Below are 17257 nucleotides of genomic sequence, written 5' to 3'. Positions count from 1 at the left end.
CCTCGCGATTTCTGAATGCTACAGACTGGCAGGCAAGGACCCTCCTGAGGGTTTACATGCACATTACACCAGGGGCATGTCCTCTTCGACAGCCCTGCAAAGGGGTGTTCTATTAAAAAAATCTGTGAGGCTGCAATGCGGTCATCAATCCACACGTTTACTATGCATTATTCCCTGGATACTTCCCATGCTCGGGGTGTCGCTTTTGTTAAGGCAGTGCTTTACTCTGCCCTTTAACTCTTTGCATATCTAAAGTCTTCACCCTCGTCAAAACATGGATAATGCTTTGGGAGTCTGTCAAAGATGAGGAATACGTTGGAGGCACAATCTATTCGAAGAACAAGTTACTTACCAACTCGTAACGTTCTTTCGACTGGATGTTCCTCCAATGTATTCCTCATTGCCCTCCCAACCTACCCCTCTGTAGAATTTCCTGTGTTGCAGCTTTCGTTCCAACAAGGCGGAGTACTGTCCTGCTTGTGGTTATGGGCATTTGTGCTAACACGAGGGGAAAAACAGAACTGAGGGAACGGGTGCTGTTCATGCTACTTAAAACATCCGATGAAGTCACCCTCAACGGAGGCCTTCGAGGGACATCAACTCGACTCCATCGACACAGGGATCCCTCTGCCGAAAAAAGAAGCAGCGGACGCTGGACATTACATGTCAAAGATGAGGAATATGTTGGAGGAGCATCCAGTCGAAATAAGATTACCAGTTGATAAGTAACTTGTTCATCTCTGCAATAAAAACCACAGCCTTTTATTGCCAGCACTAATGAAAATGTGTCAGTAGTCTTTTTCAACAACTCGGCAAGGCTGGGATGAGTAAGGGTAATAAAGGCCCCAGGGACCATATCTGCGCTTCAGCTTATGGGGTCACCGCCAAATTCCCTTAAATCTTTGTGGGACCATTAGATCTGCACTGTCTTAACTCCTTCGGACTGGAAAAGAAGATTGCCCATGTCCTGCACCACCTTCTCTACCTTGGTGTCTCCCCCTTCCTCAGCCATTCAGATGACCTGAAGGTTGTTTCTGTACTCTGTTCTCTAGATCAAGCTTTAGGGCCACCTCTGAATTCCAAGTCCGTCATTGGAGCATTCAATCATCTCCACCAGGTCTGCATTCGTTTTGGTTATGCTCCAGTCCCTCCATCTTCCCCCACCCCCTTGATATTCTCAACTTCGGATGTTCTGAGATGGATGTCTGGATAGCACTGTGCAGGGCTCTTATTTCCACCATTATTCCTGCAATGTCCTTCTCCATTATTGCCCCTCCTTGGTTTCCTTATCAGCCGCTCCACCGGCCCCTGGTTCCCCCTCCTCCCTCTGATATTTTTGTAGGGATGCAATCGCTCCTTTCTCTTCAAGACGTCAGCCAGCACTGGCCCAAAGCTTTCCCCATTTTGCCATCTCCGTTTTTCAGCGGGGCCGATCGTCAACTGGTCGGGTCTCCCCCTTTACCTTGATGTGGAGCCCTCTGCTCACAGTGACTCCCTCCCCTCTGCGTGGGCTGGAGACCTTCTGCTCTCCACCTGGGCCGCCAGCCCTGCAGTGTCAAACCTGCTTTTATGTGTCCAGCGGCCAGTATCTTCCTTTACGCTTCACCATATGGGGCTACCAGGCAATCGCCCCCTCCATGCCAGAGGAGGTCACCCTGACCCTTTACTCCATTCTGTCATTGGGTGCTCAGTTCCGCTCCTCAGGTCTGGGGTCGGCACCGCCTGCCCTGCCGTTTCACCAGCCTCTGTACACAGTTACAGCCTGTTCAGGCTGAAACTGACGCTCTTTCTCATCACATTTATTCTAGTGGGTGCTGGAGCCAACGTTCAGCCGGCCATGCCCATGTGCTCCACCTGCTGATCTCCTTTACAGTTTTAACAAAATTCAGTTGTAAGAGTAAAGCACATGGGCCTCAGGAAAAGTGTAGATGGTATGCAACTACCAACCAGAAAATTACTTAACTTAAAAATGAATAGAACACTTAACCAAAACAGGTGTGTAGCAAAGATGTCTAGCTGCAAATGGATTACATTTGCGGAAAATATTCTCCAACATATTGTGTAAGAACATACCACATAGATGCGTCCAACACAGGAACTCTGAAAAATGCTTTTTTGCAGGGCAAGTGCTCATTGAAAAAGCATTGCTTGTTGATTAAAAGGATACTTAACAATTGCAATTAAGTTTTCCATCTTATTACTACCAAAATCAAAACATGTTAGGGAAATACATATACATACAAAATTCCCTTTCTAATGGGCTCAGAACACAGTTCAAAGTCTGCACTCCTCTCCTTCATGGTCTGCAGTTTCATACTCAACTGGTGCGTAAATGTTTGCATAGAAAGATAAAATGTGTGGTGTTTGCAAGATTTTACGGGCTTTAGTCCTGCTTGTGGTAGTTCTTCATTGCTTTATGGGTGGGAGATTGGTAGAGCCGTTTTGTAGTTACATGATAAAACCGGTTTTTATCGTAGCTATTCTAGTCTATACAATATATGCACCCACATGGTACATGTTACCTGAACTCTTTGGACTTTATTACTTGCTTTGTTAGAAAATAGATATTGGTATGCAATAAAGAGCTTGCATGTTTTGTAATGGATGGCTAATTGCACGCTCTAAAAGTGGAGTGTGAAGGAGAGCTTGTTTTAGCTTGTTCCTCTCACATTGCAGTGCAGATTTGTACACTTTAAGTGATTGAAGTCTGATATGCCGATCAATAATCGCAGTGGTTTTTTAATTTTGTTTACCCCATGCTGAAAACCTATCCTATACTTTGACATGCACGACTTTTGTCAATATTGTTTCTATTGGTGCTGAATTTAAATACCTCATTCCTTTCAATTTAGCGGCTTCACCAGTGCGCCCTTGCCTCTACACTGAATGTTCAATTGAGTTTTTTAATCTGCCAACTCAAGCAACGTTGCCACCAACATTGGTAAGTGAAGTTTTCTTATTGTTTTATCTAAATCATGCTTTGTGTATGAATCATTCCTGTTTACTGCATTTATTTATGGATGAGTGGCACCAATGGGGGTGGTACTGGACATGTGACTGGACGTTTGTGTGCTTTTGAGGGCATTTTGACCTTCTCCTGTTGGACTGAATTGGTGTCACTTATAAAAAATGTTTCTGATGCTTGTTAATCTGATTAGAATCACATGCTATGCATATGGTCCGACATCCAGTGGTAACCGCAGAGTATTGCATCTTGTCTTTCGGGGACCGAAAGCGGACGTCGGCATAGGCGTGTCTGTAACACTATCCCTATTGTGATGTAGAGTGTATCCAAAATCCCACAAGTGCCAAGGTCCTTCAGATTGTTTTTTTCCGCCCAGATAACTGGTCGCCCTTTAGCAGAGCTTTTACATTGTTTATCTTTAACCGACTTTTCGTTTTCCCCGTTAATGCACTTCGACAAGAACAACTTCGATGAAGACGGCGGGGGGAATTGTCTACAGCGGTGGAATTCGGTGCCTAAGATCCGGCAGCCGCAACTGCCACGTGGTCGGGCCCTCCGGCCGACCTTTACAGTAGGGAGAGTGGGGTTGGGGTGGCCATATTTTTGGTATATCTGTCTTCTTTCCCCCTCTTTACCCTTTAGGTCTGGTCATCTTCCCCTTTTGCTATGGAAAGGACTCCTTTTGCCCTAAGTGTAGGGTCCGATATCCTTGGAAAGACAAGCACAGTACGTGCAACACCCGTCTCCTCTTAGATCACGACGAGAAGCGGTGTGAGGTGTGTAAACTCCTTCGGCCTAAGACCCTTAATGAACGCCAGGTAAAGCGGTGGCCCGTGTACGTTATGTCGCGGGTGGAGCACACTCCCATTCCCCCCCCCTTTACCGCCAAATTGCCAGAGGGATGGGGGGACTTCTGATGACCAAGCATCTGTTGCTGATGTGATAGACCTGGAGGCGGACACCTCTAGGTCCGCCAGGCCCGTCCCCGTCCCCTCAAGGCCTTACTCTGATTTTGTTTCAGGGACAACACCCGGCGACAGGGGCGTACAATCGCATCTCACTAAGCACACAACCCCTACACCTATTTTGACGGGTATGCCGAAAAAGGTGAAGGCGCTAACGGGGCAGTCGCAAATTTCGGCGGATTCATCGGATCGTACAGATCCAAAGCTTCCCGGCATCCGCAGCAGCGTCTTGCGACTGGGCATTTTAAATCGGGTGCACACGTCGAAACGCGGAAATCCGACGCCAAGACGGTTCCGAAGGCCGCAGTAGGCCCAAAAATAACAGCTAGGCCTCAAGTTGAAAAACCGACCGCTAGGCCCTGCAACGCCGCAGGAGGCAATACATCTACCGCTATTCCTTCCGAAACTCTCACTCGGATTTGGCGATTATTGAAGAAAGCATTGAGAGAATTACTTTGGCAGTTGGGCTTATTCCCGTTCCGTCGAAGCATGGGACAGGCCGCAGATACGCCATGGCACTCCGATTCTCACAATTATGAGGACAATCAAGAGCATCTTTACCCTAAGACAATTTTCGACGCCTTATGGCGGAAGATGACGTTTATTCACCCATAGGCCCTTCTGGGTCCTCTAAATGGTACAAGGGAGAAATTTGAGGGGTGTATGGACGGCCTGCAAAGTATTAGTTTTTATGAGCATCCGTCCCGACAAGATCTCGTGGAAAGCCTAATATTCAGTCAACACATTTACAACACAATCAGCGTTCAGTCCCCGTCCAGCATGAAGACATTGTCCAGATGGACACTTAGAGACATTTATAATGAAGAGGAAGAAACTTCCTTGCTACAGAATTATGAGGACGACCAGACGGAAGCCACAGACCATTGGGAAGAAACCCAGCAGGCGGAGTTGAATCCATGGACACTCCCCCCATCAAGATCAGGACACTGATGTATTGTGCCTGGATTCCCCTCTGTCCACCCCGGCTCGCTAGGCCTCACCTGTAGACTACCAGGTGGCCTGCAATACCATGTTAATGAATGCAGCTGAGCATTTTCAGATTTATACACAAGAGGCTGTGTCTGAACAGGACTTTGTAGAGGATATGCTTAAGGAGAAACCTCCCTCTAGCCAGGCCATTCCCCTCCTTAATTCTGTTAAGAGAAGGTTGGCTCCATCTCGTGTCACCAGCGCAAACTCGGGCAGTGAACCCAAGAGTTGAAAAGTTATTTCGACCAGCTCCTTCGGACCCACTATACATTAAAGGGCATGCTAACCCCAGTTCTCTGGTAGTGACTACTATCCGGAAACAGGCAGGAGTACCCCTTGCCACGGGGGGGGAGGTGAGGGGGTTGGGGGAAGCACCTCCGGATAGGGAATCCAAAAGACTGTATGCATTGGGCAAGCGAGTCACCTTGGCTGCTGCGTGTACCACGCGTATAGCAAATACTACGCTGTTGGCGAGTTATGCTGACGCTCAGTGGAACCTACTCCAGGAAGGCCTCCAGGAGGTCCCAGAACTCGTCAAGTCCAAACTTCTCTATAGTGGCTGAAGGAAGACAGGTGTATCAGAATGTGCAAAACACTCTGGACACGGCCCAAACATCAGGCAGGTCCGTGGGCCAAGGAACCTTACTCAAAAGACACGCTTGGCTGCGCACCTCGGGGTTTAAGCCCTAAACACAGGCTTTGCTCATCCATAAGCCGATTGAAGAAGCTAACCTCTTCGGAAAGGCGTTCAAAGAGGCCCTAGAAACAGCCAAAAAAGAGCATGAAACTAGCCCCTGTAGCAGATCACTCAGAGACCGTCCCCCCCCAGAGAGGAAGTAACTCTCAGCGGTCCTTTCGAGGGCAGTCCCATGCAGTCCATGCAGTCAATACCGGACAAGTATCGGGAAGCCCCGCTTACTACCCTCCAAGGGCTCAGCGACGCGGCAAAGCCAGAGGTAGAGGCCCCAGTCCTAGAGGAGCTGCGGCCTCTGGTCCGAAATGACCATCAGATCCAGGTCCCCTCCCATGTCACTCTGGTCGGGGGTGATTAACATCTTTCCTCACGGCATGGGAGGGGATAACTTCAGACCAGTGGGTCATAAACAGTCCACGGGTACTGCGTGGAATTCGCCTGACCTCCATAATTCAGACCACTGCGCTCATTGTGCCTTTCACCAGACCATCTGGAGATCAGGGACGTCATTTGGGGGTCGCCAGGGGTCGCAACTGCGACCTCTGTGGTGTCCCTTGCGACCTCTGTGGTGTCCCTTGCGACCTCTACTAAAAAAAAAAAAAAAATGATTTTATTTATTTTTTTATTTTTTTTTAAAGTTATGCAAGCTCCTGGGCTGTGGCTCTTTACTTCTGGGGTGGCTGGCTTTCTTGTTCAGGCCCCTTAAAAAAAAACACTTGAGGCACTTGTTCTTATTTTTCTTCTAACACTTTCAGCACTGACCCTAAATAAGAAAGAATAGGAATACCAAATAATGTGTCTTTCTGGAATTCTATACAGTAATTGCTGGCCTCATTAAATGTTTATTTCAGGCACACTTCAGGGGGTGAGTCACTGATTTAGTCTGTTCTTAAACGCCTCACTAAGCCTAAGCCGTTCATCCTTCTGAGGTCGATAAATGAGTACCAACACAGGTTGGGTGATATTGGGTGTATATTTTTTCTATATAAAGCGCTTAATGATGTGTTATTATATAGCACTTACGCTTATCATTTGGTCATGGACGTCTGCTTGCATACACAGTCATTTGGTAATACGGGCCAATAAACACTGAACTTAATGATACATATGGCGATCCATTCTTGTCTGAATGTACATCATATAGTGATATCATAACTATATTTTTCATAGTGTACAATGCTATGTGATGCCATTTCCTGTTTCGTCAACGGGTGAAATGTCGTGTTCCATCGCTACCCGCTATATCACTTTGGGGCGGGGTCTAATGACATCACTTCCTGTGATGTCATCAGAGGGTCAAGGGTCGGGTGATGTCACTTCCGCTACCCCTGGCATTTTGGTGAAATGACGTCCCTGCTGGAGATCCTGAATCATTGCGCCCAGCGAACAAGTTCATAAAACCTCATGTTTTGCATGATGATGCTACAGGAGGTGATCCCACTGTTGAAACAGGGGGACTACATGGCAACATTGGACATGAAAGATGCATACTTTTCATATTTCAATGTTGCCAGCGCACAGAAAATATCTAATGTTCAAGATAGAGGAGAGGCATTACCAATTCAAGGTACTCCCCTTCAGCATCGCCTCGGCGCCAAGGGTGCTTACACAAAGGTCCTGGCAGTAGCTGCAGCACACCTGTGCAGGTTTTCCATCCTGGTTTACCCTTACCTTGACGACTGGCTCATAACAGGGGACTCGTACGACACATGTTTTTTGAATACCCAAAGAACCGCGGACCGTCTCTTCAATCTGGGGTTCTCTCAACGAGAAGACATCCAGTCTAGTCTCAGTCAAATAAAACAATTTCTGGGAACTCTGATCAGGACGAAGGACGGCCTAGTCTTCCCCTCCGAGAGGGTTCAGAACCTGCCGTTTCAGATCCCTCAATATATAGCCAATCGGTGATGGTGCGCAAAGCCATGCACTTGCTAGGAATGGCATCATGCATATACTTCCCCACGCGCCGCTGCGCATGCGTCGCATGCAAGAGTGCTCAACAGCCAGTGGTGTCGGGCCAACGGACAATGGGAAGATCTGGCAGTTGTCTCACCAGCCCTTGTTCTCTCTGCAATGGTGGTCAAGGGAAAACGTTCACCACCCCTGCAGTGGAAGCCACTCTCACGACAGACGCATCTCTCACATGGTGGGGGGCTCACCCGCTTCAACAGACCACACATGGAGTATGGTGCCCTCAGATAGCATCCATCCATATAAATTTACTGGAACTATTACCAGTGTTCAAGGCACTAAAGGCTTTTCAGACGCAATTACAAGGGAAGACAGTGCTGATTCTAACGGACAGGACTACAGCCATGTATTAGCTGAACAAACCGGGGGCCACTCACTCTCCAGGGCTGTCCAAGCTGTCCCAAAACATTTGGATATGGGCTCTCAAACACAAGATGTTTCTGTTGTCCCAACATGTCCCAGGGGCACTCAATCGTCTCGCAGACGTACTCGGCAGAGATCTTCTTCTGCCCGAAGAATACAAATGGTGGCTGCACGAAGACAGTGTCCAACGTCTTCGCAGAATGGGGCTTCCCAGAGATCGACCTGTTTGCAACTCAGGAGCATGCCCAATGCCAAGATTACGCCTCCAGATACCCCCAGAACCGATCCAAGGGGAATGGAATCTGGATAACATGGTCAGGGAAATTTGTCTACGCTACCCCCCCCCCCCCACTCGCCTTAACAAGACCGTGCACAAGATGCACCAAGAACCAGTCACAATGATATTGGTGGCCCCCATGTGGGCCCGCCAATCCTGGTTCGCTCACCTGTTGGAGATGTCCCTATCTCATTGTATCAAACTACCTTGCCCGTACAAAATGTCGCAAGACAGGGGAGACGCTTCACCCATGCCCGCTGACATTGAACTTAGCGGCCTGGCTCCTGAGGTCATAGTTTGGTCACCTGCAACTCCCTCAGAGATGTATGGACATTCTCAGGGAAGCAAGGAAACCTAACATTAGATACTGCAATTCTAGTAAATAGAAACGGTTTGTCATATGGTGTAATTCAAAGAGCATCAGCCCTATTGACTGCTCTCCCACTCACATTGTCCTATACCTAACTCACTTACTTGACTCAGGCCCAGTCTTCAACTCAAAGGTGCACCTAGCGGCACTTTCAGCATATACAACATCTCAACAGAAAGCGTCATGGTGGAAGATACCAGTAATTAAGGTTTTCGTGGAAGGGGTAAAAAGAATTCACCCTCTCATTTCTAACACGGCTCCCGGATGGGACTTAAATGTGGTATTAATGAGACTTATGGAAGCTCCTTTCGAACCCATGAATAAAGCAAGTCTTAAGAATCTCACCCTCAAGACTGCTTTTTTTGTATAGAAATCGCCTCCATTAGGAGGTTAAGTGACTACAGGCACTATATATCCTAGAACCCTTCGTAACAGTTTACAAAGACAAGGTGCTTTTGCGCACTCACCCTAGATTTGCGCCTGAATTCATTTCCAAGTTCCATGTGAAACAGTCAATAGAGCTACCAACTTTCTTTCAGAATCCCTCAAACTTGGGGGAAAGAGCCCTGCACACACTGGATGTTCTATATGGAAAGAACTCATCCGCTAAGGAAAACAAATCAGTTTTTCGTGTCAGTGGCCACAGGGAAAGGAGATGCAGTCCTAAAATCCACTATTTCTAGATAGATTGCAAGATGGTAGCAGAGTGTAATGCAACTGACAAAGAGAACTTCCTTTCAAGTCTAAAGCACATGCCACTCGAGGCACTGGGGCGTCCATAGCATTCATTGCAAATATTCCCCCTAGAGTCCATTTGCAAAGCGGCAACCTGGAGTTCTGTACACACCTTTACAAAACATGATTGCCTAGACACTCCTAGGTCTGATTCTCAAGTGGGACAGGCAGTACTAAGGCATCTTTTCACTACTGTTCCTTCTCACAACCCACCTCCAACTCCGGGAACTGCTTGCTTGTCTATGCACAGCATGTGATTCTAAGCAGTTTGACAAACATCAGAAGACGTGCATTACTTACCGTAAAAGCATTTGATGGTTGTATCTGCTTAGATTCACATGCGCCCTCCCTTCCTCCCCGCTCGGATGGAAGGAACATAGACGTCTTACTACTTTCTCTTTTCTGTACTCACGGTAGTCATAAGGCTCCCTCTTGGCAGATAAAATACAATCGGGGGGACCTTGACGCGTAAGGGATCTTGGGTACACTACACGTCACGTAGGGATAGTGTTACAGGCATGCCCATGTCGACGTCCCCTTTCGATTCTCAAAAGACAAGATGCAATACTCTGCGGTTACCACTGGATGTCGGACTATTCACATCATGTGAATCTAAGCAGATACAACCATCAGAAATGCTTCTATGGTAAGTAATGCATGTCATCCCTTACGAACTTTGTGAATGCTTCCTTTTGAGACCTGCATTGTTGCCAGATGCATCAACTCTGCTTGGATTACTCCTCAAACACTCACTCGATCCCACCTTACCCACCAACTACCGCCCCATCACCATGGTCCCCTTTTTGCTTAAAATTCTTGACTGCCTCGCCTACTTCCAAGTACAACACTTTCTATATTCTCAACAATTTCTTGGCACAAGACAATTTGGCTTCCTACCAAATCACAACACCGAAACTGCCTTGTTGGACCTCAAAATGCAGTTTGACAACATCTGGGACTCGGGGAATCTTGCCATTCTCCTTGAACTCTCTGCAGCCTTTAACTTGGTTGATACTCTGCCAGGACTGAGGTTCTCCCTTGCTTTTTTAGGTTCTCACTTCCTTTTTTCCCCTCTGACGCCATTGCCTGGGTGAAATCCTTCCTCAGAGACTGCACTTTAAGAATCTTCATCGGGAACTCTGCTGCAGACCCCACCCAGCACCACTGGGTGTTCCCCAAGCTTATGCTGATTCCCACCCTTTACAACACATACACCAAGTCTCTCTTTGATATCCTGGACTCCCTTGACATCACCTACACTAACTTTGCTGATGATGCACACATTCTCATTCTCATCCTCATCACTGGGAACCACTCTGAGGACACCATCGCCACCAACAAGACCTATGCCACAATCCAAAACTGTATGGCCACTCAATCTTTGAATGACGATGACACTAAACTTGTAATTGTGGGCTCCCCTTTTTGCCTTAGCACGTTTGCGACATCCTGTTCAATCCTCTGATGGTCCACTCCCAGTTCTCAAACAAGTTGAAACCCTGGGTGTCTACTTGGACGCTGAGCTCAACATGACCAAGCATATCAACACCATGGCCTCTTCTACTGCAAAACTCTGCTCCCTGAGCAGACAATTCCTTAAAACAGCCAATTGTCACACACTTGCAAGACCAATTATCAGCAAATCTGACTATTGCAACATCCTCCTTCTGTGCACCTCGGCAACCAAAGTAGCAAAACTGCAACTTTTCCAGAACAAAACTCTACAAGTTGCCCTGGGTCTGCGCCGGACCGATCACATCTGTTTCCATGCGTGAAGCCCACTGGCTTCCCATCAAAGTTTGCATTGAGTTAAAGTCCCAGACACTAGCGCATTGCTGCATCTACAACATTGCTCCCACCTACCTCAAGACCGGCTCTAACACCACCCACATGACCTCCGGCCTTCCGACAGCCTTGCACTGGTCACCCCAAGATGCAAACGGCCAGAGCAGGAAGTGTACGTTTGCCGTCACTGCCCCCACACTTTGGAACTCATTACTGTCACAATCGGAGATTAAACTTCCTATACCATCTTCAAAAACTGGTCAAAACGTGATTATCAACAAATATGACACTATTATTTCTGCTACCTGTTTTCTACACGTTCCCCCTTCTTGCCTACTCCATCAGGCTACTACCTTTGGGCCTGGGTGTTACATAATGTTTTAAATAAACCCGTATGAAAAATTGAATAGTATTTGATTCTATGACCAGTGAAAGATGGGCAAGTATTCTGATGCATAGAAAGAACCCTTTAGAATAATCAAAAAATGGCTCCCCTAGCTCTTATGAAGTCCAACCCTAAGATGGTTTGGGGCATTGTGCCCGAAGTTCACCAGTTCCAAAGTAGGTACCTTTTTTGGGTCGGTAAATAAATTTGCACTGCCAGTGGTTAAGTCATGGAAAGTTAAAGTCCAGGTGAGTACTCTGCTCAATCCCAACACATTAGGATAGCCCTAGGAAGGGATCCTTGAACCATGTTCCATACCAAAGGGCAGGTGAGAGTGAGTAGGTGTCAGAACTTTACAACCTTGTTTACCCTATGGGAGACGCGGGGGGCAGGAACAGGTACGTATGTAGACTTTTCCCATTTGCCATTAGCTCTCAGAAGACCACTTGTGGAGGTTCCAGTGTCCATTGCAGGCTTTTTTAGTTGGATCTTTATTTCCGTAATAGGCAAACGGATTGCTCCAGGCGCTGCATATCACATACTTCTTATTCAATGTAAATTACATTCTTTGGTTCGCACTGCATGTTAACATTCTCATTCACAGTTATTGTTAGGGAGAATTCTCAGATATGTTCTAATTCCCTTAGAGACCCCCAGGTCTTTTTGCTGGACTTCGACTTTTAATTTCTATTCTGGAGCGAGAGATCTCTTTCCCACTCTCTTGTATTTTTTCATTGTTTTTAAACACTGTTTCTTTTGACTTTGGAGTCTGACAAACTCCATAGGCATCTTTCATTGCAGTGGCCCAAGAAAGTCTTAGATTTCCCAAAGGTTTAAATACCTCCTCTTGGTTAAACTACTGTTTGCAAGAGCAGTGAAGAGAAATTTACTTTAATTACATTTTGTAACTTTCTAGACACAGCACACACCATTTTACAATAGGGTGCTGGTGGGCTTATTTAGTATCCCCTATGTCTCTTTAGTGATGTAACATTTTTGTTACCCTTTGTACAATTAATGGGTGGTGGCAGTGGTTTACTTTTTCCTACCATTGTGTTTCTACTGCGGGCTGCAATTGCAGCTGCAGTAAAGAACCCATGGGTGCCCATTTTGTCAAAATTTCCTTGCCATTTCTTGTTGAAAAGGTCCTTCTTGTGATTTACCCTGTGCGCCAAACCAGGTTTGGTCACTTTGTTTTTGTCTTTGGTGGGATTCACTGGTGAAGCCTGCCTCTGGCTCCAGCGTGTCTGGCAGGGCAGGGCGTGAGGGAGGTGCCCGAAACTCCCTGTGCTTAATCCCCTTGGTTACAGGAATGCACCCAAAGGTGATTGGCTGGCTGTCCTTGGAGGACAGCCAACCTGCTTTGAGTGAAAACTAAGCTGCAAATGAATGGGATAAATCTGCATAAAAGGCAAGGCTTTTGGCTTGGAAGGCAGTCGACCACTGGACGAAGGAATCTGAAGAGGAACTCGGAGGAGATGCTTCCTGCATCTCCTGGACCGTTCGTTTGCTCAGTGAAGCCCTGCTGCTTTGCTGAAGCTCTGAATTTGCCTTGGCTAGAGAAGCCCTGCAAAGGAAGACTTCTTCCCTTCGATTGGTGGGACCAATCGACCCCAAAGCGAACTCGTCTGGACATCCTCTCGAAGCTGGTTCTACTTCCATTGCTGCTGTAGGAACCGATTGCCAGGGAGAGGAACACCAGGATCGAGTGCATCGTTTTAAAGTTTGACCGAGCTCCAGTAAGATCCTCTGGACTCCCATGAAGCAGGACCGACCAAGCCTGAGGCACCTGGACCCCAGATGCGAGGAAAGCCCATAAGGTATTCAAGAACCGCAGTGGTGCTATTTGCTAGAGCAGCGAGAAGCTGAAACTGCTAAGTGCTGCTGATCTGAAGTTTGCCCATTGCTGCCGCCGACCTTCAATTCGTAGTGCAGGAGGCCCCAGACGTCCTACCTCTTGTCCCCACGACTGAGGCCCAGGAACAGTATCTGCAGACCTACAGAGGAACAGAAGCTAGCTGGAAGCAATTTCTTCTGACATAAGGTACTGTGAAACTAAGGGCACTTGCCTCTTGTTGTGTAGCCTTGCTAGCTCTCAATTTAGACTTGTCTTGGTTGCCTTTGCAGAGTTGCTTGAAGCTTTCCCCTCACAAGCCTCCCAGCATGTGACTGTTTAGTAATTTTATTTTCTACAAAGATTTCTAAAACATTGTGCTAGACATTTTACTTACCTTGAAGTGCTTCAGCTCACCAAGACTTTGGTTCAATTGACATTGGCTGTCCTGGCTCCCTGAAAGACTTCTCTATCCTCTGACATTGTGCTTTAACTATCCCTCAACAAAAGTCACACCTTCCCTAACTTGTGTAGCTGGGGAAGGGTTAATTTACTTTGCATTGGGAGTTCAAAAAGTACTTACCTGCTTAAGAAAATGTCTTAACCATTGTTTTTCCCCCTCCAACATTTCCTTTTGACACTAACCTCAGTATTGCTCTAAATGTGCCTGTGATTTATCAATGTCTAGTGATTTAAGTCACCTCAGGGTGTAGGAAGTGTCTGTGTGCCATCCCAAATCTGTATCTACGGATTTATTGATAGCGAGTGTGTTTTTCTGAAGTATATTATTGTTACATGTTTTTCTCCCTTCTAAAGAAGGCTTATTCAACTGTCAAATTATAATTGTTTAATCAAGAAACCTTGAGTATGTGTCTTTATTTGGATACTTGTCACCCTACAGCTCACATTGACACTGCTTGAGAAGAGCCTGGCTGCTCAGTCATTCTACTACACGGTGCATGCTTATACCAAGGGTTGGGTTAACTATTGCCAAGAGGACAAGGCTGGTGCAGTCTCCCACAGCGTACTGCATACAATCTTGCCTAACAGTTATCTATTCATACATTTCACAGCAGTCTGCTGGTAGTCCCAGAATGGACCCCATATGTCCTTGGGTCTACTTGTTGCGTTAATTGTCCCGACATGCCCCTCCTCCCGTTCCTTTACAGAAGTCATTTCTTTTAACCATTCCTGATGTGTTGACATTGGTGTGTATTTCGTTTTCACTACTATACATGTTTTAGCAACAATACAGCCCATATTAAACGGTATACACACTTTTGTAGAAACCTTGCCTATGCCACCCAGAAGGTATTTCAAGGGTAGGAGCATGGGGGGTGGGGGCGATTCCAGTAATTTCATGTAACACCTCTGCAACCTCCTTCCAGAACTGTGCTATCACTGGACAATTCCAAAACATATGGATCAGATCTGCTCCATCGCCTTCATTTCATACATTTATCTATTATAGCAGAGAATCGGGAGACCCTTGTTGGTGTGTATTGTAGCCGTTTCAACACTTTAAACTCTATAAACCGTGGACGTGCATTGAGTGAGACTTCCTTCGATAGAAGCCAGTACCTCTGCCATTTAGTCTAATCACTACTCCCTCCCTGATCTCTCTCCCATTTTGCCCTCGACTTATTCTGTTGTGCCTGGCCAGTCTACTATCCTATAGAGCCTAGATACCAGTCTTCCTGGTTCTTCTTATAATCTAGCATCTATGCATTCGCTGGTCTCCGGTTCCTGCAGAAACGATGCCCATCTCAGGTGTACTGCTGCCCTCATCCAAAAAACACTGGTAAAGTTTAACTGGGCTATACCCCATGTTTTTTGTAAACTCCTCTTTGGTTACAAACCTCCCTTCAGGGAATAAATCTCGCAACTTAATTGCACCTTCTGGATCCCAGGATCTCTGTATATCTCGATCACACGTTGGGGGCAAGCCCAGGACAATCCCAGAGTAATCTTGCCACTATAAGGGTTTGTTATCCCCAGACGTTTTAACATCCATGCCCATTCACATGTATTATGTACTGGTCCTCATGGATGACTGGCTTGAGATCCATTGGGGGCTGCCCCATACCATTAATGCCAAGTGCACCACCATGTACCAATGTCATGCATACTGAGCCTGTGCCATCAGGTATTATAACTCGCTCTGGGACAGCTAATCCCCCTCGGTCATAAGGTTCTGCCAGCCCTTCCATCGCATACGGGGAACTCCACACCTCCACACAAATTGCACTGCCATAGACCGGAGTTTCACAAGGAATCTGTGTACTGGCCATATCAGGATTGTGTTAAAATAATAAAGTAGTTTGGGGACCACTATCATCTTCAGCAGTGATAACTGCCATAAAAGGACAATGCGAGTCTGGCCCATGGTTTCAATTTGATTGCATTGAGATGTTCCATGATTTTCTTCATAAGTTTGTTGCTTGGGAGACACCACCACACCCACGTATTTGCTAGTAGGAACCCATTTGAACCCCATCAGGGAACCTATTTGAATCCCATTAGGTCCATAGTTTTGGTAGTACCCTCAGTTAAGAGGAATAGTTCGGATTTTGTTGCGTATATTTATCCTGAGTGTGTCGTGAACTAGGCAACCTCCTCCCTTCCTGGTTTGAGATTGACCTCAGGCTTCTGTAAACACAAAAATGGATCATCTGTGTATAAAGAGACATTTGAGGGGGTCCCGCTACGTGTATCCCCCTAGGTCCGTGGTGTTCCAGCATCCGTCAGGCAAGTGGCTCTATGGTGAATGCAAACAGCAGGTGGGCAAAGGGGCATCCTTGTGTACCTCGAGTGAGTGCAATAGCCTGGGATATTACCCCATTGGTTCGGAGCCTAGCAGTTGGATCAGTATATAATAACCTAACATATCTAATAAAATTATCTCCCAGCCCATTATGTGTAAGTGACCCTAATAAACCTTTCCAAGATACAGAATCAAAGGATTTTTCAGCATCTAGAGAGGTCACTGGGGCCTTAGATTGGGGATCAATTCGTGAAATGATACCAAAGAGGCGACATAGATTTAAAGCTGTTGATCGGGTGGGAATATAGCCAGATTGATCTGGCTGTACTAGCTGCTGCATATATGGACAACGTCTATTTGCTAACACCTTGGTAAATAACTTGGCGTCCGTGTTGATCTAAGACGATAGATGGTAAGAAGTCACCTAGCCCATTGCTCTTCCTTGCTTTAATAGCACCGATATTATGGCTTCTGATAGCGAGGGTGGGAATTGTACACCCTTGAGCGACTCCTCTCAAACGCTGAGCAGTTGAGGGGCCAGCCCCCCCCCCCCCCCCCCCCCCCCCCCTGGAGGTTTTATAGAGCTCTATCCCCAGTCTATTGGGGTCTGGGACTTTGCCGGAAGGTTAGTGAGGTGATCGCTTATTCCATTTCTGCAGTCTGTACTGATTTATTGAGTCAGTGTTGGAGAGAATGCTAATTTCTGTGCTAATTACCTTCAACCTTGGAGACCCCCAGCTCTTTTGCTGGACTTTAGGACTTTTTAATTTTTACCCTGGAGTGAGACCTTTTTCCTCACTCGTGTTTGGACCTGATTGACAAACTCCATAGGCATCTACTTTTTGTATGGTGATATACAGCACCTTCAGTGCAGTGTCACAGAGAAATCCTTTAGATTTCTCATAAGGCTTAAATACTGTCTTATGATAACTACTGTTCCCAAGAGTAGTAAAGTGAAATTGACTTTACTTATCTTTTCTCTTTGTAGGTCCATCACACCCCATCTTATGTGGTGTGATGGAAGGGGTTACCTAGCAGTCCCTTAGCCTTCTTTCCCATGTAACATTTTTTATGTTCTCCAGCATGGGGTCTGGCATGGATTCACGTGCTTATGAATATTCCCAATAAGGCCAGGAATCCTCTGTAAAAGAAAAAAGTT

At 46.5% G+C, this 17257-nt stretch overlaps 1 protein-coding gene across 1 annotated transcript in view; it reads left to right on the top strand.

The window, feature by feature from the left end:
* Nucleotides 1–17257, top strand: part of ZFC3H1 (zinc finger C3H1-type containing) — a 1590362-nt gene that overhangs the window by 180514 nt on the left and 1392591 nt on the right. The window contains exon 7 of the mRNA XM_069628251.1: nt 2853–2941. Within this exon, the coding sequence (XP_069484352.1) occupies nt 2853–2941 (89 nt within the window). The remainder of the gene's footprint in view (nt 1–2852; nt 2942–17257) is intronic.

This window comes from Ambystoma mexicanum, chromosome 12 (assembly GCF_040938575.1).
Source record: "Ambystoma mexicanum isolate Mex_15411 chromosome 12, UKY_AmexF1_1, whole genome shotgun sequence".
Lineage (NCBI taxonomy): Eukaryota > Metazoa > Chordata > Amphibia > Caudata > Ambystomatidae > Ambystoma > Ambystoma mexicanum.
The sequence above is the reverse complement of the archived record's forward strand: the minus strand, read 5'-3'. Positions and strand labels throughout refer to the sequence as shown.